Source organism: Mauremys reevesii, linkage group 6, assembly GCF_016161935.1.
Source record: "Mauremys reevesii isolate NIE-2019 linkage group 6, ASM1616193v1, whole genome shotgun sequence".
NCBI lineage: Eukaryota > Metazoa > Chordata > Testudines > Geoemydidae > Mauremys > Mauremys reevesii.
In genome coordinates this window covers 65,470,353-65,496,114 of record NC_052628.1, presented here as the reverse complement: position 1 = coordinate 65,496,114, position 25,762 = coordinate 65,470,353, and the positions used below count along the sequence as shown (strand labels likewise).

The 25,762-nt window shown below is 41.4% G+C and overlaps 1 protein-coding gene across 3 annotated transcripts in view; it reads right to left on the bottom strand.

The window, feature by feature from the left end:
* MAN2A1 (mannosidase alpha class 2A member 1) overlaps positions 1-25,762 on the bottom strand; it is a 218,696-nt gene that overhangs the window by 184,972 nt on the left and 7,962 nt on the right. For 2 of the 3 annotated variants that reach the window (XM_039543788.1, XM_039543789.1), the window contains exons 2-3: positions 21,425-21,685; positions 11,422-11,566 (exon numbers count right to left, since the gene is read on the bottom strand). The exons of the other annotated variant lie outside the window; for it this stretch is intronic. In XM_039543788.1, coding sequence (XP_039399722.1) covers positions 11,422-11,566; positions 21,425-21,685 — 406 coding nt within the window. The remainder of the gene's footprint in view (positions 1-11,421; positions 11,567-21,424; positions 21,686-25,762) is intronic. 3 annotated transcript variants of the gene reach the window in all.

Genomic DNA, 25,762 nt, shown 5'->3' with positions numbered 1-25,762 from the left:
GCAGGCTGTCACAGAACTACAGGGAACATCTTCCATAGCTGTTGGTAACTGTATGCCTCTCTGTGTATGTGCTGCCTTTTCTAATTGTTAAATCAATAAATCCAATCAAAGCTGAGGTTTGTTTTTATTAAACTAATCCATACTTAAAATAACTCCTCTCGTTAAACATATAATCACAGTTAACAAGATTAACCATTACTGGTTATCAATTAATTGGTTCTTGATTACTGACAAATTACTGATCATTAATCACAAACAGATGCTCTTCAGGTTCACCCAGGAGGTGAAGGGGAGATGGAAAAAGGTGACAAAGCTATCTTTGCACTCCTCCAGTCCTGGGGCAGGTCAGCATTGAGCCCATCTCCAGGCCCAAATTAAAGCAGCTCAAGGACTGCTCTAATTGCCACCAGTTGCCAACACCATAAAAGTACCATTATGACAACTAGTGATTAGATCTATGAAAGGGATCCCTGGCCACACCTTTTTCCCCCAGCCATGCCCCATGTTCCAGTCAGAGGGAGAAGGGGCAACACAGGCACCCCACATTCCTCCTAAGTAGTAGAATTCAGTTAGTTAACCTGGATTTAGAACAGCTTTGTAACAGACCAGCACAAAGCTGCCCCAATGTACCAGAGGACCTGGCCCCAAAATTTCTAACAATGTTAAAATGGAGCAATACTGAAGATATGGAAGTGACAGAACCTTATTTACCTTCTTCAGTGGGGAATGTTTCCAGGAACAAGGCCTGTTTTTTAAACAGGACAGTTTTACTGTTACTGAAGAATATTTTTACAACAGTCAGAATCATTATACTACAGTGCTGTATACCCTATGTAACTAGCTACAAGTCATGTTACAGGATTGCATATCAGGATAACTCAAACACAGTTTGACCAATTCTCAAACTCTGCAGAAAATGTATCTCTCACTTTCAGAGCAATCCAATTTCACTAACCAAAGTTATAAGAGGGTTAAAAATAAGCCACAAAATGAAACCTAGCTGTAACATTAAATATGGAGACTATGGCCAAGAGCTTCAAAAATGGATGCCCAAAGTTAGACTCCTAAATCCTTAGGAACTTTTTGTTTGCGTAAATTGGGGCCTTTTAAAAGAAATTAAATAGATGTTAAACACACACAGTCTGAAGGTAATAGCCACACAATAATTTGAAGATTCATGTGATAACTTGCATTTATCCCACATTTTCAAATGCCTCTACCACATTCTCCCCCACTAAACCATCTTCTTTAGGACTACTAAAATTCCATACTTTCTAAACATCTTCAACAGCCACCCCCCACAAAAAAAAGTTTCCTTTTCCCACCATATGGAACTTTCACTCTCATGGCACTTCCCTAAGACAGGCAACATTCAAGTTCCAGGTCATTAAGAGGCTGAAGATCTGCTATTTCACGATCCTTCAAGATTAAAAATGCAGGGTTTGTACCACTGAAAATAGGAGATTCTCAGCTTTTCAAAAGATCCCCAGCATTTGTTTCTAGTTCTGGAAAGTCGGTACATATGAAAAAGTAAACAGATACAAATATAATGATTTCGCTCTCTCAGAAGTCTATACATTTAGATTCACAGTGCTACCAAAGTCAGGTTTATAGGTAGAGGAATTTAAAGAAATTATTACAACAATTTTTTTAAAACAATTCAACTTTTCTTAACTAATTTTCCTGTAAAATATGTGGTATATATGGACTATATAATTGTGTGGTCTAAAAGTCTCATCAGCACTCATTTACCATTACCTGCATAGACAAAATAAACTCAGAAGAGAGAAACTAGGATGAGAATTTAAGGCTTCTGCAAATAAAACTGAGTATACCTTTTTTTAGCCACAACCTATTTCTACTAGTTCCAGCAGAGAAAGTCAGTTGCAGGATCTTGCCACTGGACAAATCTACGTTTTGTAATGGCCCAGCTAATGCTGTCAAGTCAACTGCAGACAGGGATTGATGAGCCACCTCTTTCCCTCTCTGCAAATTATTGGGGGAGGGGGTAAGAAGCAGGGGCGGCTCTAGAGCCCAGCGGGGCAAGCACCCGCCTGGGGCGGCCCTTTCCCAGGGGGGCGGCAGGCTGCGCCGGTGGACCTGCCGCAGTTATGCCTGCGGGAGGTCCACCGGAGGCCGGGGACGACCGGACCTGCCGCAGGCATGACTGCGGACGGTTCGCTGGTCCCGCGGCTCGGCTGGACCTCCCGCAGGCATGACTGCGGCAGCTCAACCGGAGCCGACAGAGCAGCGAGCCGTCCGCAGCTGCGGGAGGTCCAGCTGAGCCGCGCGACCAGCGGACCCTCCGCAGTCATGCCCGCGGCAGTTCCGCTGCTCCCGCGGCTCGGGGGCACCTCCCGGGCATGATTGCTTGGGGCGGCCAAATTTGTAGAGCCGCCCCTGGTAGGAAGTATGACAGCTGGAATTTGAAGGTCACTCAAATGCAGACATAATTTTGTGAGGTTTCCCATCTGGCTCCACAGTTCTCTCAGAGTCTGAAACATGATGAAATGGCTCCAAGTTTCCTTTATGAACTCCAACCTAACAATTTCCAAGCATTCTGAATTAATACTTTGACCTTGTTGTGTATGGTAGAACATTCATACTCCACCTTTAGAATGAAGTCTTCAGTTTATGTGCGTAAAGACCTCAGGAAGGTAAGCTAAGTATACCACCAAGATCAATTATTGAAGGCATAAGCAAAAGGCAATCACTAACCATTAATGAAAATCTGCACTTCTGCCAGGACCGGTTCCAGGCACCAGCTTAGCAAGCAGGTGCTTGGGGCGGCCACACCAGAGAGGGGCAGCTCGTCCTGCTTTTAGGCGGAAGGTCCCTCACTCCCGCTCAGAGCGAAGGACCTCCTACTGAAGTGCCGCAGATTGTGATCACGGCTTTTTTTTTTTTTTTTTGGTGGGGGGGGTTGCGCTTGGGGCAGCAAAAACCCTGGAGCCGTCCTTGACTTCTGCTCATAATTAAATGAGCCAAGATAGCACTTTACTTCATACATAATCTAATTTCAGCATAAAAAACAGTTGATAGTTACAGAAACTCACATAATCACAAATCAATTCAAAAGTGTCATGAATGTACAGCACCAGACATTGATTGCTCTTGAACATCTTTAGAACCTTTGAAGCCATTTCTATTATGCAGGGAAGAATATGATTTTTCTCTGGTAAGTGTGCTGTACATTGTGCAAAATAAGACACCTGAAAAAGTTCATGTTGACATTGCCAGTTTGAGTAACCAAATCTTGATCAGTTTTGGAGGCTTAAGTTTTCACTGAAAAATGTCTTCAGGTTTACCTTTCACTGATAGATGTCCAGTTTCTAGATCAGAGGTGGGCAAATTACAGCTTGCGGGCCACATCTGGCCCACAGGACCATCCTGCCCAGGCCCTTGAGCTCCCGGCTGGGGAGGCTCGCCCCCAACCCTTCCCCTGCTGTCCCTCCTCCCCCACAGCCTCAGCGTGACACGACACAGGAGGGGGCTGCACTGTGGGGAGCAGGAGAGCAGGGAGGGAGGCTCACCTGAACCCTCAGGGGAGCAGGCGGGAGGTGCAGGTGGCAGGAACGCTGAGAACACAGGCGAGGACTGAGGAGGAGCACTGGGCAGCTGCGCAGCCAACCGGAGAAAAGCAGAGCTTTGAAGGGGAAACCGTCACTTCTCTCTGGCTGTGCAGCTGCCCCTGCTCCTCCTGAGTCCTCCGCCCATGTCTGCAGGGCTGTATTCTGAAAGGGGTTTGGGGGGTTGGATTCCAGGGGGGATATCAGGGCACAGGGGTGTGGATAGGGGTCAGGGCAGTCAGGGAGAGGGTGGGGGGTTGGATAGGAGGTGGTGTTCCAAGGGGGCGGTTAGGAGCAGGGGTCCCAGGAGGGGGTGGTCAGGGACAAGAAGTAGAGGGGGTTGGATGGACCGTGGGGTCTAAGGGGGTCAGTCAGGGGGCAGGAAGTGGGACGGGGCGGATAGGGTTAGGGTTTGGGGAAGCAGAGCCTTCCCTACCCAGCTCTCCATGCAGTTTTGGAACCCCAATGTGGCCCTGAGGCCAAAAAAAAGTTTGCCCACCCCTGTTCTAGATTCTGAAACAACATTGAAGGCTTCATACTTTTGGCCTACTGTACTTTAGGATGCCCTTTATTTTAAATAATCAATATGAAAATGCTTTCCCCACACTTCCCTATCTTCTCTTTCAGCCATTGTTGGAGCAAACTGACACTGTCCTTTTCCACAAAAGGATCTCTTTCCAAATCAATGAGCTCCAGCAAAAATGAGCATATGCAATGCGTTTGTGTAAGGCTCAGTGGTGCCCTCAGGCCCCTTAAAATTTACAGCAGGAATATATAATGTTCTAATTCAGGGACACATTTTGCCACAATCTATATGCTTTGTGTTGTACATAATAAGCAACATTTGAATAGGGCATGTTCTCCTATATAAGGCAGCTCTTGCGGGGCATGTAACATCTTTTTGCAGGGTGCTTACACAGAGCCTAGCACAATGGGGTTTGGTCCATGACTAGGGTTCCTCCGCATTACCCCAATAAATAATACTGTTTTATTAGCAGAAGTGTTATCAGCCTGCTGCACACACTCATATCCTTTACTGAACCACTAGCAGGGGGTCTCAGAATACAATAATTTGGTGCCCTTCTAGTGAAACACTATTAGGGGGCTAAATGCATTTTCTCCTCCATTTTACTTTTTTGCATGAACTCCCACAAAACGCTATAAACCCTCTTTGACCTGCAATCCATAATGTGGGAAAACTCTGAGACCTACAGATATAAACACACTATAAGAACTAAGAATTATTATTCTTATAAAACAAACAGTGTAAGGCTTATCTTGTCACCAAGAGGCCAATTAGTTTACAATATTGTATGAAAAGTTAATATAAACTCAGACTGTGTGACAATAACTCATACTATCTGATTTGTTCGTAATAGTTACCATAGTTTGTTTTCACTGCTTAAAAAAGGGTGGATTTTCAGCAAGATAACTAAAGCATGTTCGCTATTAGGCTATAAAATCCTAGTAAAGACGAAACGTAATTTTACCACAAGGTAGCCAAGCCAGGTTAACCATAGTTGGAGTAGCATAGTGTTGACCTCTTCCAGCAACCCGTGATAAAATTATTGTCTTGTCCCCCCTGGGATTTTATAAAGCAATAACCAATACACATTTACCTATCCCACTGGGAAAAAAGAAACGACATCTTTTTTGCAGTAAAGACACAGCCTAGGATTTATGGCACAAACTGAAATTTTAGAGTGGGAAATGAGCAGTAGGACATTTAGTCTAGTGAAAAGCCTGGGCTAAGATAAAAAGAACACATGGCTGACTGAGTCATTAACAGGCCATCTGTGCTTCACTCCCTATGGAGCAGTCCAAACGAACGCTTTTCTAGACAACAGGTCCCAGATATTGAAAAGCCAGAAAACTGCTTCAATTGTTCTGTACACTTGGACAGTTCTAAATATTAACAATGGCACCTAAGGAAAACCTTTGTTCTGAATTTTTTTGATGTAATCTCTTCCAACTCTTTAAATCCAGAACTCTGACAGTAAGTTATGAGCCCAAGCTTTCGTTACACACACAATTTCAAACGCACTTTTTGTTGACACTAATAGTCAGCAGTCTAGACAAAAGTTTATAATCACTGTTGAGACTCAAATGCTATGTTGATGAGAATTATTAAAGATATTTGTTATGTAGGTATCAGAGGGGTAGCCGTGTTAGTCTGGTTCTGTAGAAGCAGCAAAGAATCCTGTGGCACCTTATAGACTAACAGATGTTTTGCAGCATGAGCTTTCGTGGGTGAATACCCACTTCTTCGGATGCAAGCAGTGGAAATTTCCAGGGGCAGGTGTGTATATATAAGCAAGCAAGAAGCAGGCTAGAGATAACGAGGTTTTTCGTATTCACCCACGAAAGCTCATGCTGCAAAACATCTGTTAGTCTATAAGGTGCCACAGGATTCTTTGCTGCTTGTTATGTAGGGTTCATGGTGGTCACAGTTATAGCTGACACAGGCAAGAGATGTAATTACCTAGAGCCTCAAATATTGTTATACCTGGTACAAGCTTGTAGCCTCTTCAAGAAATTACAATTGAAATTGCACATAAACTCTAACCTCTTAGCATAATTTCTGACTCTGTAGCAGCACAGAGGAAATTCTCAAATTATAGGCAGCATCCACTAATCTGAGTTATGTGAGCACAATAGGCTTTTTTTTTTTAAAAAAAAAAGGTTTTGGAAGACTGGAAAGAACAGTCACCCTATTCTAACTGTGGCTCTTCAAGATATTGTAGTCACTGTGGATCCCACTATAGGAATAGGTGTGCATGCACTTCACCTGCATAAGATCAGCTTCTTTTGAATAGCAGTGTCCATCAGGGCTGCATGTGCACCCTGTGCCTCTTCTTGCTCCCGTGTGAAGACACAAAGGGCATAATACAAGACCCTCCCTCAGCTCCATCACAATTCAAAGCCCATGATAGCAGAGGACTCCAAAAATCAGAAATGGAGGACTATAGGGAAAGTAATGAATATCTCTGAGTATGTGTCAGCCTGGATCCAATCTGTATGAGACTGGAAAGCAGCATCACCTCGGGGGGGTGGGGGGGAGTATGAGGAGTCTCGTATCAGTTGAATTGCGATTGCAGTACAGGTCTCCCAACTTTGGCATCTGACTTGGCATCTCTGTCCAAGGCTTAGTGTCTGACAAAGGTCAGTGAGTTACTCCATATTGATGCTCAACAAATTGTTGATACTGGCACATTTCTGAAGCAGAGAGATGATGTTGCTTGTGCTGTGGTGGAGACAGCTACATGATGTTCAATGGGAGCAGTATACCAGCTAACTGCTAACACAGCAAAATATGTTGTCATCCATTTTGATAGTCAAATGAGATGGCCTGACCTTTAGATTAGTCACTATAGCAAGAAACAACCAGGGGGACAGCTTGAATAGTTGGGGGTTCTGTTAAAATAATAAAACAAGGCCCTGAAAACATCAAGAGTGTGCAACTGCTTCTTCTCCCAGAGCAGAGTGTAACTTAGGAAAGGAAACTGGCCCCAGTGGTTTGCTGGGGGAGGAAGCAATAGACATGATGTATCTTGATTTTAATAAGGCTTTTGACATTCCCACATGACATTCACATAAGCAAATTAGTGGAAATTACTATAAGATGAGTACAAACTGGTTGTAAGACTGTACTCAAAGAGCAGTTGTCAATAGTCTGCTTCAGACTGGGAGGGTGTATCTATTGTAATCCCACAAGACAGTGTCCTAGGTTCAGTACTATTCAATATTTTCATTTATGACTTGGATAGTAAGGTGGAGAGTATGCTTATAAAATTTGTAGATGAGCACCATCACCTAAGTAAAAAAAATATTATTTTTTTAAACCAAAACTATTTGGCAAATGTGTCTCAAATTCATCAACATTTTCAGGCATTTACCTACCTTTTTGGCAAATAAATTATTTGTCTGAAAAATTTCAGCCCACTCTTGTTATAGATGCTGGCTTTATTGCTTAGCATGCTGGCTTCAGGCTGCTCGTGCCAAAAGATTTCATTAATGCTGAAGTTTTCAGTGTCAACGTTGCTAGTGCCAGCTACATCAGCTTCCTCTTAGCCTTCCTTTCATTGCCCAATCCCAGGAGTCTGGAGTGTGCTCGAGGGAGTGCTAGCCGATGCTGTCTTTTCCAGACTCACACTGGCAGTTATCATCTCAGGGTCTCAAGTGACCCACATGCACTGCTCTAGCAGAAACCTGAGCCGAACATCCTTGGTTTTGCAGGTCCTTGAGAAGGACTTTTACATAGAGCATCTACCAGGTATGTGGCTCTTTTGTAGGTAGAAGAGGCATCAATTACGTCCACCTTTGGTGGGATTCAGTCCGTCGCAAGACGGGCATTGTTTGAATCCTAATGATTTAGAGTCTGCCAAGAGGCGTGGCCACTGGCATGCAGAATCTTCCTCCATTGTACAGAGGGATGCACAAAGCGATAGCTGATAGGACCTCCCAAAGAAAAGAAAAACTGAGGAAAACAGAAGTGTGAAGATGAAATTTGTTTCACACAGAAGAGTTGGAAAAACTGAAATGATGTTTCAGATTGTTGCCATAGATGGTAAGAAAAAAGCAAGGGAGGGTCATGGCCACTCTAGCCTTTATGCCTTTGCACTGGAGTATGAGGCAGTGCCAACAGAGACAATTCTTCAAAAGGTTCTGCTCTTACATGAATGTGCATCACATTAGGATCCACACTGACACATACTCAAAACAATAAGGCTTTTCCAGACTAAAACTTCATTAAAAGTTAAGGATGAAAATATATTCTCTTTTAAAACAAAGAGAAACATTGCTGAATCAGGACATCTGCTATTAAGTTACCAGCCAACACACAATATTTACATTTAACTTTGTTTAATTCCTAGCATTTCATTTGGGTTTTGTTGCGAGTTTTATTGTTTTGTCGGTTTTTCCTTTAAAATGTATGCTATTAGCTTTGTTTTCAAAAAGGACAGAAATCAACTGATTCTTGATTAATCTATGTCTAGAATCTAAGAATAGATAGATAGTCTTGTGAGAATTGTTAAAGTACTAAAGCTAGGGATCTCTTAATTATCTAGGACATGCTCCCCATAAGAAGGCCTAATACAGCTCATTTTTGGGCAACAGAGCCCAGAACTCTGAGGAAGAAAGGAAATCTGTTAGAACTGAACTAAAAGTTGAACTGAAAGTTTTTTTCAGAACTGTGGCTAATTAACGGCATGTAGGTGAAAGATTAAATTAAATCATTTCCCCAAGAATGTGATAACTCAAATCTGTGTACTGAACACCTTTTTTTAAAAAAGGTCATTTTAGGTATGAATTTGATGATCAAGGAAATGAAACACCTTTATTTAACTTCAAAGAATACAGAAAGATATTTTAAAAACTCAGAAACTAAGTACTGGCAAGGAGCCATCAAGCATACGGCTCAAACAGGCAGCTCCAGAAATATTCATTAGTAGCAAAAAAAGGACACAGGCTTCTGAGCAGAAACAACTTCAGTTCCTTTTTATTAGCTTTTGAATATTGTACCTTTTCCAAAACTAAATTCTAGAAATAGTCAGAATAGCAATAGGTTAAGAAAGGCAAATAGGGCAGTTAAGTTTTAAAATCATTTCTTTCTTGTAATCTTTAAACTGTAATTAATTTTTATTCCTGTGTATATCATTGTTATTTAAACAGACCATAAAAGGAATGAGTTATTTATGTCTTCTGACAATTTTTGAAAAAAAATTGTACCAAATTACATTTTGCCTGTCCTCTTAGGGCTTTTCTACATGGTGCATCAGTGCTCACTACGTGGGAAGTGATTTCTAAAGCACACTAACTTGCTGAGCATTAACTGGTCCATGTAGACCCTACTGATGCATACTACACGTGTGCTTTCATTTAGTGCAGGCTACTCTTTACTCCAGTATGTCTGGGAACGTTTATAAAAGCACAGTGGGGTACTGAGCAAAACGACAGACAAGAAGGGGCAGCTCATAATATGTTATATCAGATCATTTATATCACATATAGTGTGCTTAGTGTTTGTTTTTTGTGATACTTCTATCACAAATGTATTATGCAATACGAAATAAAGATTTTTTTTTTTATTACCTGCTATTTCTTGGTGTCTGGTAATTTCAAAATGAGTCATATATATTTCAGTCTGATCCATAGTATTACAAATATTAAAAAGCTGTTTAGAAAGAATTCATCAATGAAATTATATTTGGAAAGAATCATAGTAGGAAAGGCTTAATTATTTAAATTGTTACATTCAAATTATTATAATTAGTGCTAAGTAGATTCCCCTCCCGCCTCATCAACTGAAGTCGTGTGTGTGTGTACAAACCAATGAGCAGGGCTAACCTTTTCAGGATTTGTCTACATAGGAAAGTGTTACAGTTATACTGGTATAGCCTCCCTGTATGGGCATATTACGGAGTAAAAGTAGCTTTTTGTTCCCTCCCCACCACTTATTTTTTTTAAAAAAACATTAATTCACACCCCTTCCAAAACAACATAAGCAAAACTGAAAAACTCTTATTCCAGAATAACCATTCACACAGGAGGTTATACTGGTAGAACTATATTGGTTTAAATTCACATTTTAGTTTATACCAGTATAAAAATATTTTCCATGTAGACAATTATAAAATAAATCAAATTTGAATGTAAGTATGCTATTTATATTTCAGTGTAGAGTATATAGAGCAGGTCATTGCTCTACAAGTCATTGTCTGTATGAAATTTTAGTTTGTACTGACTTCCCTAGTTATTTTATGTAATCTGATGTAAAACTTGGCAGATAACTAGAGGAATTGATGTACTCCCTGGAAGACCTCTGCGTACCCCCAGGGGTACACGTACACCTGTTTGAGACCCACCTGCCTAATATGCTTAGTTGATTCAATGTTTAAAATGGTAGTGGCAGATGGTGGGGATTCTACACTAAAGTCATCCCTAGATGTTGCAAACACTGTGAGGGCTGGAGCTGGGTTCTCTCCAAATTCACCAAGAAACAGTGTTTTGAAAACAGACCTTTGCTCCCTCAGTCCTAGGTCATCTAAAAATGGTGACATACATCCCTTTCTCCTTCAGAGGAACACTAGGTATCTGACTTTAAGCTACTTCTTTCCTACTCCCTTCTCAGGTGCACTGAATGTAGATTTGCTGAAAAGAAATCTAAATTGTGGCAGGCAACTTACCTGAATTTTAGTTTTATGTACCAAACAGGTTGCCTTTTGCATTTATTGCTCTGTTATATAAACTTTATAGGTCTCTGGCACTTTTAACTTCACATAGTCATTAGAAATGTTAACTCATCTCGGGGGAGGGAGGAGATTACATTTGCTAACCACTTTAAGTATGAGCAATGAAGACAAAAACCACAGAACTTTAGATTCCCCAGTATCACATCTTCCAAAGATACACGACTATTAATAATTACTGGCAGCTTGCACTAAAAATAGTCAAACAATTATCAAAGTTGAAATTTTTCTTATTCTACATGCCGGTAAAAAAAAATCTTATTAAAATGAACTTAGTTAATGCAGTAATGTGTAGTTCCATTTGACTTAACAGTGGTGAGCATCTAGAAATTCCATACTACACACCAATGCAAAATGCCACCACTAAGGCTCTGATCTAGCTAATAATCATATGCACAGATTTAAGCATTTTAGTAGTTCCAATGAAGTCAATGGGCTAAATTAACACATGCTCAAATGCTTTGGTGAATCAACACCTAATACACTAGGCAGCATGATTCAGAAAAGCCCAAACCTTAACACCAAAAGAAGGCTGCAGTACTACATATCTTAACTCAAGTTGCTAAATACCCAGATTTCAAATCCATATGGCAGTGCATTACCTGGATCATTATGTGAGTGAGGCACAACAAACACTTGAAGAGGTTCATCATCCCATTCATTTTCATTGTACGTGATATCAAATCCTTGTTTCCAAACTCCACCATCTGGATTATCGAAAGGAAGAATATCATAGACATCCAACATCTAAAAAGAGTAAAAGGAATGTACAGCATGAATTCACAGAATGGATATAGTGTACAATTCCATATTAAAAAAATTCTGTGTTAATTAAAATCCAGTATTAAATTCTGGCTGTTGCTCTTAAAAAAAATATATTTTTAAATGGGTAACTGAAGACCAATCTGACTTATAGCAGCACAAAACATGCTTAGTATGATAATGACTGGGGACCAACCAAGATCAAGGGTTAATTGTATTGAGCACTGTTCATATACACAGCAGTAGATAGTCCCTGCTCCAAAGAACTTACAATCTAAACTGCAAAGACAAAAGGGTAGAGAAAAGGGATATATAAATACAAGCAAATTGACCAGCGTGATGGTGGCATATGTGATGTCTAATTCCACAATTTTTTTTGGTGGGGGAATCTATTATGATGGGATTAATGAAATGGGAAGTCAAGGGAACGGAGAAGGTGAGGGGACAAAACAAGCGAGGATAGAGAAGAGGAAGGTCTGAGGACAGGTGTGATGTGAAGATGAGGTAAAGAGTCTACAAAGACAGCAGACACGAGGGGGATGGAACAAAAAGACAAAGTCCAGTCAAAACTATAGGAAACATTCTTGTTGCTTGATATAATTAAGGCTGATTCTGTAGCTGCTCTCTTCCTTAGTAAAATATTTGCTCAAGTCAAACAAGAGATATGAAGTTTATTCAGATAATTGAGGTCACAGTAAATGAAGCTCTCCAAAATGAGGTGCTTGCAGAATTTAGACACTAATGGACAATTTTCTATGGAGAAAATCTTGTGTTGAGGTCATACTACAGGAATGATATCTGACTTTGCTAGTTAGGGCTTGGAGAACCACGTTTCTACCTTTTTATTCTCTAACCAATTTTAAAAACACAGAGCTGTTACCCACTTATTTTGTTAGAAGTTAACTTTATATCCTCCATATTACTGAAGGAAAAAGATCTAGGAAGAGCAAATATCACATTGTCTGAACATATAACTTTATGGTTTCAAGTTCTGAAAAAGAAAATAAGTTATTTCCATTTCCAAAGAGAGCTCAGCTGGATCCCCATATTTCGCAATGAAATCAAAAAGGTTTTTTTAATATTTTATGTAGTTAATTCAGGTCTATATCAGTAATGTACTCTGTGAAAGCATTATTATCCGTAAAACCTCAAATGGTTTTATATTGTGGCCAGAGTATCAAAACAGTTAACAGAACATTAAAAGGCTGATTCAAAAATCATATACAAAAGATTAACCTTCTGTTAAGTTTGAGCCAAGTCTCCAGGTGCTTGGGTTAGGCAAAATGCAATTAAAGCATAGGCAGTCACCAGATAAGATTATCTTTAGGCAACATAAAAAGTAATGAACAAAAACCGAGCAAGGATCTCAGGTTTTGGCACTAACACCAATCTACAGAAATCAAACTACTTTAAACCCTCTTTATAACAATATGCTAGTGTGTCTAAGGGCACTCTGAGTCAAATTTTCTTTTTCTAGCTCACAGATTTAACTTTCTTTACAGACTTAAAATTAGAGAAATAAACCACAATGGAATGTTGCGGTTATATTTTCTGATCCTAGTCATATCCCACCTCAGAAAAAGTTTATAGAATGAATGTTTACATAGCACAGTAAGAATTTATGTGACTAAACAATAACACTCATGGAAAGAGGGTATCAATTTAGAGAAAACTGACTTGTCACTAACGAATCAGAGATAGCACACAATTTCATAAGTTTGACATCTACATGGGGCCAGAATTTCATCTGTAGAGATCTGCTGGCAGTAAGATCTTGATCACTCAAAAGGTTTATTCTTTTGTTTTAAGATAAAATAAAATAAAGATAGCTCAGTTTGGGCTGATCACAGCAAGTTTCTCATTTTATATGCTATGCTATATTATAATTTATGGACAACAGCAAGAGTATAGAGACCAGTCAAGTGGCTTGGTTTAGACTGCCACAAAGCTTTGTCTACACTGGACTCACCTTTCCTAAAACTTCACAATATTGATAATAGAGATGCAATTCAACTAGTAATGGTTGCTTGTTATTCCTAGAGCTCTCAAGCAGCAACAGACAGCATTTTAACAATAGTGTATGGTCTACATCTCTTTTGAGCAGTTAGACAAATTTATGGTTGAAACAATGATCTATATTTAGTAGTAGAAACAGCGGGAATTTTTTAGGGAAAAAAGGCTAATGCAGACGCTCCCTAAGACGTCTACGAGAATTCATCTAAATTTTTTTTCTACAAAGAGAAACTGATTCAGGACTCTGGAATTCAGAATAGACCAAAAGCCTTCTAACTCTGATTCAAAACACAGTGCTTCTATGACAAACAAAAGGACTACTCTGAGGTACTAACAAAACTATGCCCCAACAGGGGCAAAGAATCAAGACTCAAAAGCAACATTAAGACCATGGTAGGGTTCACCATTCAGGTACAATTGCATTAAGGCCCTTACGCTCTGAGGACAACTCTGTACTGTGAATGAACTAACACCCTAAAAGCTACTGAGGGTAGGACCAAGACATGGGGGTCCAATGCACCTGTGTGCTGATGCACTCAGCTGGCCTCTATTTCACAAGGGTATTGTGCGAATAAAATTCACTGATTGTGAGGCACTCAATATTCTGTTGAGGACCACATAAGCAGTGAGAGAATGTTCCTAAGCATAAAGTAAAGACCATGTAGCCTCACATCTACAGCTTACAACGTTTATACTGATCATTCAGTCCCTTCTCACAAAAACAAATACAGCCTGACCTAATCTAAACAAAAGCTCATTTATCTATAGGAACTTATTTTCCAGCTGGTTTGCATCCAGGCGCTGGAGTCACTTGCCTAAAGACATGCAGGCACAGGCATAAATACCACATACCCCCATAAGAGATCTTCTAAGCTCTCTACAACCAGAAGGGGAGACAGTAAGTGTGGCTTCAGGTGGCAATACAGTTCCAGAACAAGAGTCTCCACAGGTAAGTAACCACTTGTTCCTCCTACATGGAGTTTCCCCCACAAAGCCCCAAGGTAGCAATGACATCCTTGAGAAGGTGGGCTGAGGAGCTCTAATAACTCAGACTAAATCACTGTCTTCCCAAAACTCATCTGTTCTTCATGCATTGTCAAGAAGATACAATTAAGATAGGTGTGACTCAAATGCCACACAGAACCCTAAAGATTTCAGTTAAGGGTACACAAGAACTACATTCTTTTAAATCTGTCATCCCTTTGGCATTCCCTAAGGCATTCAGGCACAGAAGGATCAATAGTTAGTTTGTAACAGGACTAGATGCTGAGTCTTCTCCACTTACACAGACTGAACCAAGATCACTTGACCATTACATTTTTCTATGAAGGCCACAAATAGTACAAGGTCATTTAGAATACCAATCAGACTAAGTAAAAGCTAAAGTTGTTCTGACATAAAGGGTGAAAAATGTTGCCTTTCAAGGACAGTATGGGCTATGGGGGCGGGGGGACAGGCTTTGATGTTAGCTTATTCAGATGAAAATCAAATATCACTTTTGTCAGATATTGGTGTGAGGGGCAAGTACCACCTTCTCTTTGAGAAATATGGTTTAAAATTCATGAGGCTGTCTGGGACTGCATCTCTAAGACCCTCCTGTCAAAGGTAATGGACACTAATTTTAATGAGTAGGAGGATGAAAGTCTAAGATCCATTAAATATTGTTTTGCCAAGATCCCTTGTCTGTCCTTCACAGCAATATGGTAGGCAAAAAATAGTGCCTAAATAAATCTCTACAATTGCCAGCGATAGCAGAATAGAAGGATGGTCCAGCAGACAGAGTCCTAGCCTAGGACTTGAGAGATGCAGGTTCATTTCCTTACTCTATCACATACTTTCTGTGTGACCTTGGTAAGTCACTTAGTCTCTCTTCTCCTCAGTTCCCTAACTGAACAAATTACTTAATAATTGCATCTGATCAGCACAGCACTTCTTAGTGAAAGGCCTTCTGCACTACAACAGAACTATCTTGGTTTCCTCACAAGATCAGGACATTTTGCATAGGAACCCAATAACCATGTTGTTAGGATAAAGAACTTGAGATCTGGACATACGACCCCTGCCAGACTACTGGGTCAAGGGAGCTGACTTAAAGGGGGAAAAAGAAGAGCTCATCTCTGGCAGAGCCAGCAGCTCTGAAAAACAGCCTGCAGTGCTCAAGCAAGTGTGTCTGAGGTCACAAGGGCTTAATCTTGCTCAATATTCCGGTGGAAAGAGGAAATTGAGGAAAGACATAAAAGGAACCCAACACACCTCAACATAAAAGAAAGGTGTTGGTATGCACCAAGGGTCCTTACCCACTCTCAGACAGGTCCCCAAACACCTGCTGCTCTAATTCATATCAAACAAGGATATGAATCCAAAGGAGCCCCATTCCAAATATTAGAGCAAACACACTGGATTTGAGCCACCACTCAAGCCTATCCAAAATCTTCCAACTCAGAGCATCAACAATAGTATGTTGAGAGGCGGGCAGGCTGTTGTTCTGCAGACAGCTGCAGAAAGCAAACAAGACACTTCATTTCAGATGCCTCATTCCTGGAGAGATGGCCTAGCATGACACGTGTTCAATCAATATATTTTAACCATGCTGTCTGACAAACTGCACTGGATGTAATATAACCTATGATAAAAAGATAAGAGGAGCCTACTGGCCCTAGCTCTAACAAATTTATACGAAGTCTAGACTCCTGAGGTAACTGAAGGCCACAAATGGTGGGGGCTCACAGATGCATTCCTGAACACATTAGTGCCTGTCCTTGTCTACTTCTCAGATAAGGAGAAAGGCATCCATTCTTTTCAAAACACACTCTCTAGTTGAGCCAACCACAGTAGAGAGTCTCAAGCATAGGCGCCAATTCCGTGGGTGCTCCGGGGCTGGAGAACCCATGAGGAAAAATTGGTGGGTGCTCTGCACCCAGCGGCAGCCAAGCTCCCCACCCCAGCTAACCTCCGCCTCCAGCTCCGCCTCCTCCCCTGAGCATGCCATGTCCCGCTTCTCCTCCCATCGCCTGCCGCCACGAAACAGCTGTTTCGCGGCGTAACAAGCTGTGGGAGGGAGGGGGGAGGAGTGGGAACACGGAGCACTCAGGGGAGGAGGTGGGGCCGGGGCGGGGATTTGGGGAAGGGGTTGGAATGGGGGCAGGGCAGGAGTGGAGTCAGGGGTGGGGGGAGGGGTCGAGCACCCACTGGCACCAGAAGAAGTTGGCGCCTATGGTCTCAAACCTATCAGGAGCTAGAAGGGATTCATTAAAGAATGAATACTTGATTTGTGCACCACATTTAACCACACCTGACAGCATAGTATCATTAGACCTGCGAAGAAGGTGACAAGGGTGCAATATGCCATCAAACTGAACACGCTCAGGAAAATCTCACAGGGACTTTAATATGGAACTGATGAAGGCCTAAATGAAAAACAGAGGGAAAGCAGCTGAACTCACCAAGCAGAGACAGTGAACTGGAGTTGCAAAGGGCTGGAAGTACAGTGCTCTTTTGCCCAACCTATGTTTACAGTTAATTTAAATGTTAATATGTTATTTTGATCTATGAATTAACAGACTACAGCACAGAGAGGGACTGTTTGACTACACTGTTGACCATTACCTATATATATATAAATAAAAATACACACAAACATTATCTATCCATGTTTTTAAGGGTTGAATTTGAGTCATTTATCCTGCAGGATGCTTAACCCTTTCTGGTCATGCGTCACACAAGACAACGTCTCTCTAAAAAGATATGATTTAGTTCAGGGATCGGCAACCTTTGGCATGCGGCCCGCCAGGGTAAGCATCCTGACGGGACGGGAAAGGATGGTTTACCTGCCACGTCTGCAGGTTCGGCCTATCACGGCTCCCACTGTCCACGGTTCGCCGTCCCAGGCCAATGGGGGCTGCGGGAAGTAGCGCGGGCCGAGGGATGTGCTGGCTGCCACCCCTCACCAGCCCTATTGGCCTGGAGCGGCAAACCACGGCCAGTAGGAGCCATGATCAGCCGAACCCTTGGACGCAGCCGGTAAACAAATCGGCCCAGCCAGAGTGCTTACCCTGGAGGGCCACGGGCCAAAGGTTGTCGATCCCTGATTTAGTTCAGCCAGAACTTGGGTGAAGTTATACAACCTGTGTAATGCAGAAGCCTAGATTACATTATTGTGACAAATAGGGCAATTTCCAGCCATATCCTTGAAAAAATATTACTGAATTACATTTAAGTATCTTTGGACTCTATTGTATCAATTGAAAAGTTTATACATTATTGTGGGATTGGATGTAACTTCTTTAGTGGGGAAACGTGGCCAATGTAAAATGTTGTGAGCTTCAAAAGGACTATTTAAAACAACATGTCACGCAAGAAGTAATTTTCAGGACAAACAAAATTAAGTGGGTTCCCTAGGAAATTCCTAAGGGGGAGGTGAATGCTAATACCCACCACCAGACCCAACCTTTGGAAGCTACGACCTGAGGAGACAACCATTATTTACAAATTACTTGTCTCAGGAACCTGAAATATGCAGCCTGGGCCTTTGAACAAGAGAGATTTGATTTATTCATGAGAGTGGTTGTTCTGAGCTGTTATAAACTTGTAACCAAAGAAAACTGAAGTTGCCAACTTTCTGATCACAGAAAACCAAACATCTTTGCCTCAACCCCTGCCCTGAGGCCTCGCATCTGCCCCGCCCCTTCACTGAGGCCCTGTCAGCCACTCACTCCATCTCCCCTTCCTCTGTCACTTGCTCTCCCCCACCCTCACTCACTCGCTCGCTCAGTTTCGCTGGGCTGGGGCAAGGGATCGGGGTGTGGGAAGGGGTGCGAACTCCAACTGGGGGTGTGGGCTCCGGGGTAGGGCCAGGGATGAGGGGTTTGGGGTGCATGATGGGGCTCTAGGCTGGGCAGGGGGTTGAGTGTAAGGGTGGGTTGAGGGCTCCAGCTGGGGGTACAGGCTCAGGGGTGGGGCTGAGGATGAGACCCCTCCGACACCCTAGACACCTCAACGTTGAGGAAGGGGGTTGGGTGCAGGCTCTGGGAGGACGTTTGGATGTGGGAGGGGGCTGGGGGTTGAGGTGCAGGAAGGGGGGCAGGCTCCAGGCACCACTTACCTGAGGTGGCTCCTGGAAGCGGCTGGCATGTACCTCCAACTCCTAGGTGCAGAGGTGGCCAGGAACTCCACAGGCACCACCCCTGCAGCTCCCATTGGCCACAGTTCCCTGAGGCCTCACATCTGCCCCACCCCTTCACTGAGGCCCTGTCAGCCACTCACTCCATCTCCCCTTCCTCTGTCACTTGCTCTCCCCCACCCTCACTCACTCGCTCGCTCAGTTTCGCTGGGCTGGGGCAAGGGATCGGGGTGTGGGAAGGGATGCGAACTCCAACTGGGGGTGTGGGCTCCGGGGTAGGGCCAGGGATGAGGGGCCACAGTTCCCGGCCAATGGGAGCTGAGGGGCTGGTGCTCGGGGTGGCACCCATGCTGCGAGCAGAGGCGACATGCGGAGCCCCCCAGCTGCCTCTGTGCCTAGGAGCCTGAAGGACATGCCGGCTGCTTCCAAGAGCCACGCAGAGTTGGCCTCTACAGCTAAACGGAATTTTAGTGGCCCGGTCAGCTGTGCAGACTAGAGCCACCAGGGTCCCTTTTCGACCAGGCATTCCGGTCGAAAACAGGCAACCTAGGGAAAACCCCCTTGGTAGGGTTTGATGGACTGACTCCTGCAAAAGCCCCTGCTGGAGTTGGGGAGGGAGAGTGATCTCTGGGAATCTTATCTGCATGCTTGGAGGTTCTTTTATTGTTTTTGGTATGTTTTCTCTGTAATCCTTTCACCTTAAGAAGAATGTTCCTGCTTATAAAGAGCTGTGTGGCAGCTTACAACTGTTGGCAATCATAATAGAACACTGCCTAAAAAGGCCTGCTCCTGCACTTTACTTTCTCCTCAGAGGCTGTCTGGCCTGCTGGTGAATAACAGAGACAGTATTGGAAGGGAACTGTGCAGCCTGGAAAAACCTTGGTTCTGAGGCAGAGAGATGTGGGTCTCCGCCCAATAAAGGTGGGGGAGCCAGAAGCCTGAAAGTGATTGCCCTAAAAGTGATTGCACAGAGTGGAACTCCAAGTGCAGTTGAGCTGAACTGAGACAATCATAATTATTCTTTCTGGTCTTGAAATTCTATTAATATTTCCAGCTCTGACACCTTTTCTAAAACTGCAGCGCTCTTAAAACTTCCCCCCCCACCCTCTGCTACCAGTGTTGATGTGTATTTATAACCTTATTACTAGCTTAATTAAGTTTTTTATCTGATGATAACCTTAGAATGCATTATAGAAAGATGACTGACACTTGTGTAGATTACTGATTTTAAAAGATTAATCTATTTCTCTCTATATATGAAGTATTAATATAGTATGAACTACTACCAGGATCCCTGAGGGGCTTAAAAGTATCGTAATAGGTGCAGCAGATTTTACAGATGTTGTTATGCCTACATTCAGTTATCCAGAGTCAACTGTTTCCTGGATATTGTTGCTGTTCAGAGACTGATTTCTAGATGCTTCTCTGTGATCCAGGCTTCACAAAATTTAATCTTTGCATACAGGATCTATAGCCACATCAGACATCCAAAATAACAGCGTTCAGAACTAAATAATACAGAGTACAACTCTGAGGTTTCCCTGCTCTTTAAAAGTAACCACACAATTAAAAAAAATAATTAAAGACCCCATTCTTCACTGATAACTTGTAGAATACGACTTTAAAAGATGCTGAACACCCGGAGTCCATGTTAAAATAAATTGAACAAGCATTAATCACTTTTGAAAAGTCAAGCCCAAGTTTCTAGGTCAATTTTTTGAGACATGAATATTCCAAAAAACAGTTCTCAAAAAAGGAAACAGTACCCAAGATTTTCTCTCTCCTTCAAAATTCCACCTCTTACACATGCATTGTCTCCCCTCAAAAATAATCATCACCTCTGCCACTCATCTCTAAAAGCAGCATACAGGAGAAGTTTCCATATTTCCATTCAAGTGGTTCAATTTCAGAAAAGTTTGAGAGTAGGATGGAAGGAAAGTCAAAAATCAACCAACCCAACACACACCTGTAACCATGGAGAGACTACTATATTTCCAAAGTATAATCTGTTAAGAGCCTTGCAACACCGTATCAGGTTTAGGTTAGGTCATCTAAAAAGAACCTGTAAAAGCAACAAAGAATCCTGTGGCACCTTATAGACTAACAGACGTTTTGCAGCATGAGCTTTCGTGGGTGAATACTCACTTCTTCGGATGCAAGACCGAAGAACCTGACCATCTTGGGCACAGGTCATCTCTGATCATCTCCTGCTGCCTTCGTGTTTGGTGCTGCGTGCCTCACTCCTGCCAGCGCCAACTCATAAGTCACAGCGCCTCTCATTTCATAGCGCACAGCGCAGCAATGGCCATCTGGAGCAGAGCACACTGCTGCCACCACACCAACCCCACCAGCAGGAGGCATCCAGAGATGCATCATGGGTGTGGGGAGTGGAAAGTCCCACCAGGCCAAGCCTAACGACCAAGAGGCAGTGGCAGTACTGACAGGTTCAGGGGGAAGTGTCAGGTTTCGGTCAGGTCTAAAATTGACTTGACACACTCGAATCAGGTTGGCTGTGCTCAAGTCAGGCTTTAAAAATAGGCCCAAGCAGACCTTTATAATCAGTATTAATGTTTGATAATAAGTTATCAGAATTTAAACACCGAGGTGGTAGATTTTGTGACCCAGTAGTAGTGCTCTGCAGTGCCAGGTGGTATATCAGGGTTAGATTTCTTGTTACTAGGAATGTTAATATTTATTTGCATGCTTCTTACCTGTACATTTGAATCTTGACTTCCACTTTTTGAAGCAAATGAGCAATCCTCAGGATCAACTGTGAGGGATACTAGAGCAGATGGCAGAAGCTCAGAAAAAGATCCTTGACTGAAATTTATGGCCTCTGGGTTTCTTTGACCATCCTTCACAGATTCACTCAGATTGATCACAGAATCTCTTATGTTGGAAATAATCTCATTATTTTCTGCCAACAAACGTTCTAAGTGGTCTATTTTCTCTTGTAATATTGAAAGCTGGCCCTGTATTAAAAGAAATTTAAAATTCTATTAGTCCTCAGATCATCTCCTTGCAAATCTAAATATTTGGAATTCCATTTTCAATTCCGCTAAAGTGGTATTTCCTGACAAACATTTTATTGAATACACCATTATTTTGTGTTCACTTATAGAAACAGAACTAATTATGGAAAAGGGCTCCTAACCATCTTGTAGTGCTACATGGAAACTTCAGCACCTGAAAGAAAAACAAAGCAAGAAAACTTGTCTTATACTTTGTTATAAACTTGAACTCATGTTAAATGGATATTCAACAATGACAAAATAGCTATATTGGGTTTCAAATACCAAATTAATCATGGCAGATAATTACAAGTTAGTTGGGAATTTCAAATTTAAAACTTTCCTTCATGCCTATCAAAATTTTCCAAAAACCCAGCCTTTGCATATACTAGCATGTCTTTATCTGAAGAAAAATCTGTTTTCATTACAGAATTAGTTGCATTCTGAAATGGGCTTGAAAACAAGGCATAAAGTTTTGTTTTTCCTATATGTGCAGATGGTCTTTCAATGTAACATTCCATAGTTTATTACCTTTCAAAGATACAGCTACATAAAAATTTGTACATGATTTCACTGTTTAAAAAAAACACAGCAGAGGTCTGAGGAAGAACAAAGTGGTACATAATAGGGAGAAAAATATAAATTGCTTGATCCATATTAGCTAATCCTTTTACTTAGACTGAGTACGAGCAGTAGGATAATCTTACAGTTATACAAATTAAACATAAAATTAAACAAATTATTTCTATTTGGCAGCAGCTAAGAAAGCTCTCTCAGCCTGATGGGGTCTTCAGTCATAGGGTCATACCCAATTTTGCAGTGACCAACTGATCTAGTTCTAGACCTTGCTGGCAGGCAACATAAGGAAAAGAAGCTGACCCTTCCTCCAGGAAGGCAGGGATGAGTGGAAACTAGGCAAAACAGAAGAACAACAATACCTATCCATACCTATCAGCCAATAATCTTAGACTGGCCAGTGGAAGTTGGAGCAAAAGGTGCTGTACTTCCTACCAGGGTGCTAACCCTTAGACAACTCTGCCCCTTCCTTTAATCTCAAATCAGTTCCAGCTAGTGAGTAGGCAGTACATTTACAAACTCCAATAAGTTTTGAAAAAGATGTTTTATACAATCACAAGAAGCTAAATGGCATCATTTGGGTTTTTGACATGTGGATATATTTGCTCACTAATTGTTTTTTTCCTCAAGTTTTATCTCCACCCTAGTATTTTGGGTCCACAGGTTCCACCATCAATAAGAAAGGTTCAGGGACAGAGGGACTTTAAACACATTCTTAAATAAAGCCTTGACCTATTCCAAAAGGTATAGAATTCATGAGTCATTTTTGCCAAAAATTCTCTCTACATCAAAAAAGAATATTACAGGTCAAGATTTCTGCCTAAACTTTGTTCATTATGTTCAACACAGCTAATACTGTCACAGAGCAACTGCCCTTTAATGAATCCTTTTAGTGATCTTCCTGTTTTAGCAGAGTTTGTGACTTAACGCTCAAATTTTTGCTGGTACCTTGCTGTATCTATTTTATAATACAACTGCTAACAGCCATTGTCAGAGGGATTCTTACTTGAATATAAACAAGCACTCGTTTTTAAGATGAGTGATGAAGCCTCAATGTCCTATAAACAGCATCAGGGCCTTCAGTGGCAGAAAGGACAGATAATTCTCAAAATCAGCAACAGAACTCCAAAATGAATGTTTTCTCTCACCATTCACCCGAAACATGCTCTTGCACATCCCTTTGAAGGCCCAAATTGTTTCCTTAACATGTAAAAACAGTGCAGAGATCTATACTTCAATTTGAAAAGACTTAGGCTATGTCTACATTGCACACCTTACAAGAGCATAGCTGTGACACTGCAGCCACACCAATGTAAGGTGTGCTGTGTAGCCGCTCTTTATCGCTGGGAGAGAGCTCTCCCGGTGACAAAATAAAACCACCTCCAATGAGGGGCAGTAGCTTCTTCACCAGGAGCACAACTATCCACACCAGTGCTTTTCATCATTAAAACATTTGTCAACAAGGGGTGCATTTTTTTTTCACACCCCTGAGCAACAAAAGTTTTAATGGTGAAAGTGCCAGTGTAGACAAACTCTTAAATTTTTTCCAACTATTGCACTAAGCCATGGGCCTCTTGTTTAAATTATGAGGCGTAGAGTCTTTTGTGTAATTCCCTGAAAAGTGTTTACTTTGAATGAGTTTGTACCGTGAGGATGTCTTATCTCATCCAGATAAGACAAAATGGCCTTTTTGACTACCCTATATAGTAAGCATTTCCATTACTTTTAAACCCTAAAGCAGTTCTTTGCAATCATGTGGAAGACTTGTTTCATGATTTTATAAGCTTTTCCAGTTTGTCTCCATTTTTTTGGACTACATAGTTTCTTTTGAAATAGAATCTGTGTTCACTCAGCCTGTTTAAGTTAACCTTCTCTGAATACTAAACTTTAAAATGTAACTTTCTTAGCAGAATACTTTGTTTCTACTCACTGCTTCACAAACATATAACATGGCTGTTGCCCTGCCAATATTCTACTTGTTTTATCATGTTTACAAAACGTATCATGACGATGACTAAATTCCCATCCTTCCATATATTACAGATTGGTTAACCAAACAGGGATACAGGTCTACCTCACCAAAACAATATCTTAGATATCTGTAAAGGTTATGACTCCAAAACAAACAGAAAATTGATACGTATAATGACAGAATACTGTGGAGAAAAATAAGTGTAGTCCCATGCCCTCTGGTGGTACAAAAGACAAACATCTGAGGCCAAAGTCTCTGCTGGGTTAGAGCCTGCTTTAAAGCAAAATCCAGACTAATTTATACCTCAAGACAGGAAACATGCCTGGGTTCAAAGCATATATAAACCCGGGCAAAAGGTTTGTGTGCATGATGGTAGGGGAGGTTGGGCTAAACCTCTGGTAAGAGTACAGGTTAGCTCTGCAGTGAAGTCATACCCTGAGAACCCCACTCATGTCAGTCAATTCATTTCCATGCAGGCACTTAGATCCACCTGCATGGATCAAATTGCAGAACCAGGATCTTGATTTTTTTCTATAGTTTCACTTTAAAATGGACATCCATATTTTAAGATAAAGCAGAAGGCAAAAATAAACCTATCAAAAGGTGAAACGCATAAGAAAGCAACATATATAGAAATTATTTTTAATATATTACTCTTTAAAGTTCTAAATTTAATGTAGATTCTATAGCAAAATGTTTCTTATTTTTGCTGTTGACTAGTGCAACACTGCAAGATTCTACTTTTCCTCTCACCTAATGCATTGGGGAGGGAGGTGAGACACGGCAGACAAAAACAATATTATTTGCTCTCTATTAAAGCAGATATAGCAGCCACCACTATAGAGAAGTCTGTATGATTGCTTCCATTCTAATCTTGTTTTTAGTTGCTCATAACTTTCTGAAATTTTCACTTTTCAAGCTATTTTCCAGGCTCAGTTTCTACTTGATAGGTTATTTTTAAGTGTTTGAGCAAATATGGTCCAACCATTTTTTTTAAAGTAGAAGTGGAACTTGATAGCTTTTTAAAAAGCAAAAGATACTCTAGTTGAAATGGCTTGGAGTAGACAGTTGAAGTTTGGCACAGAAATAGCTTTCTTTGGGAATTGAGTGTTCTAGTGATATTTATTTATTTGACCAAGTTATGACTTTAAAAATCACATGTACAAAATGTACTTATGTACATCATTTTTCACTAAGCCCACAAACAGTGTAGCTACTGATGCTACCCATGTTTGGCTAATCGGACTGTATAATCAAAAAAAGTTTACTTCAAGTGTGCATGAACACGAGACATGAGCTCAGTCCCTGTGGTGAAGGTATTGAGGCATTATAGATGGTTGCTTCACTTTACTGACCTTTGCAATGGACTATGAGTTCCACAACTTCAAATGTTTGCAAAAGAGAGACTCCTTCCTGTACAGCGTTTTAGGCATATGTGCAAACCACTCTTGTGATATTCATTTGAAGAGTTTCAGATTATGGAATTTGTA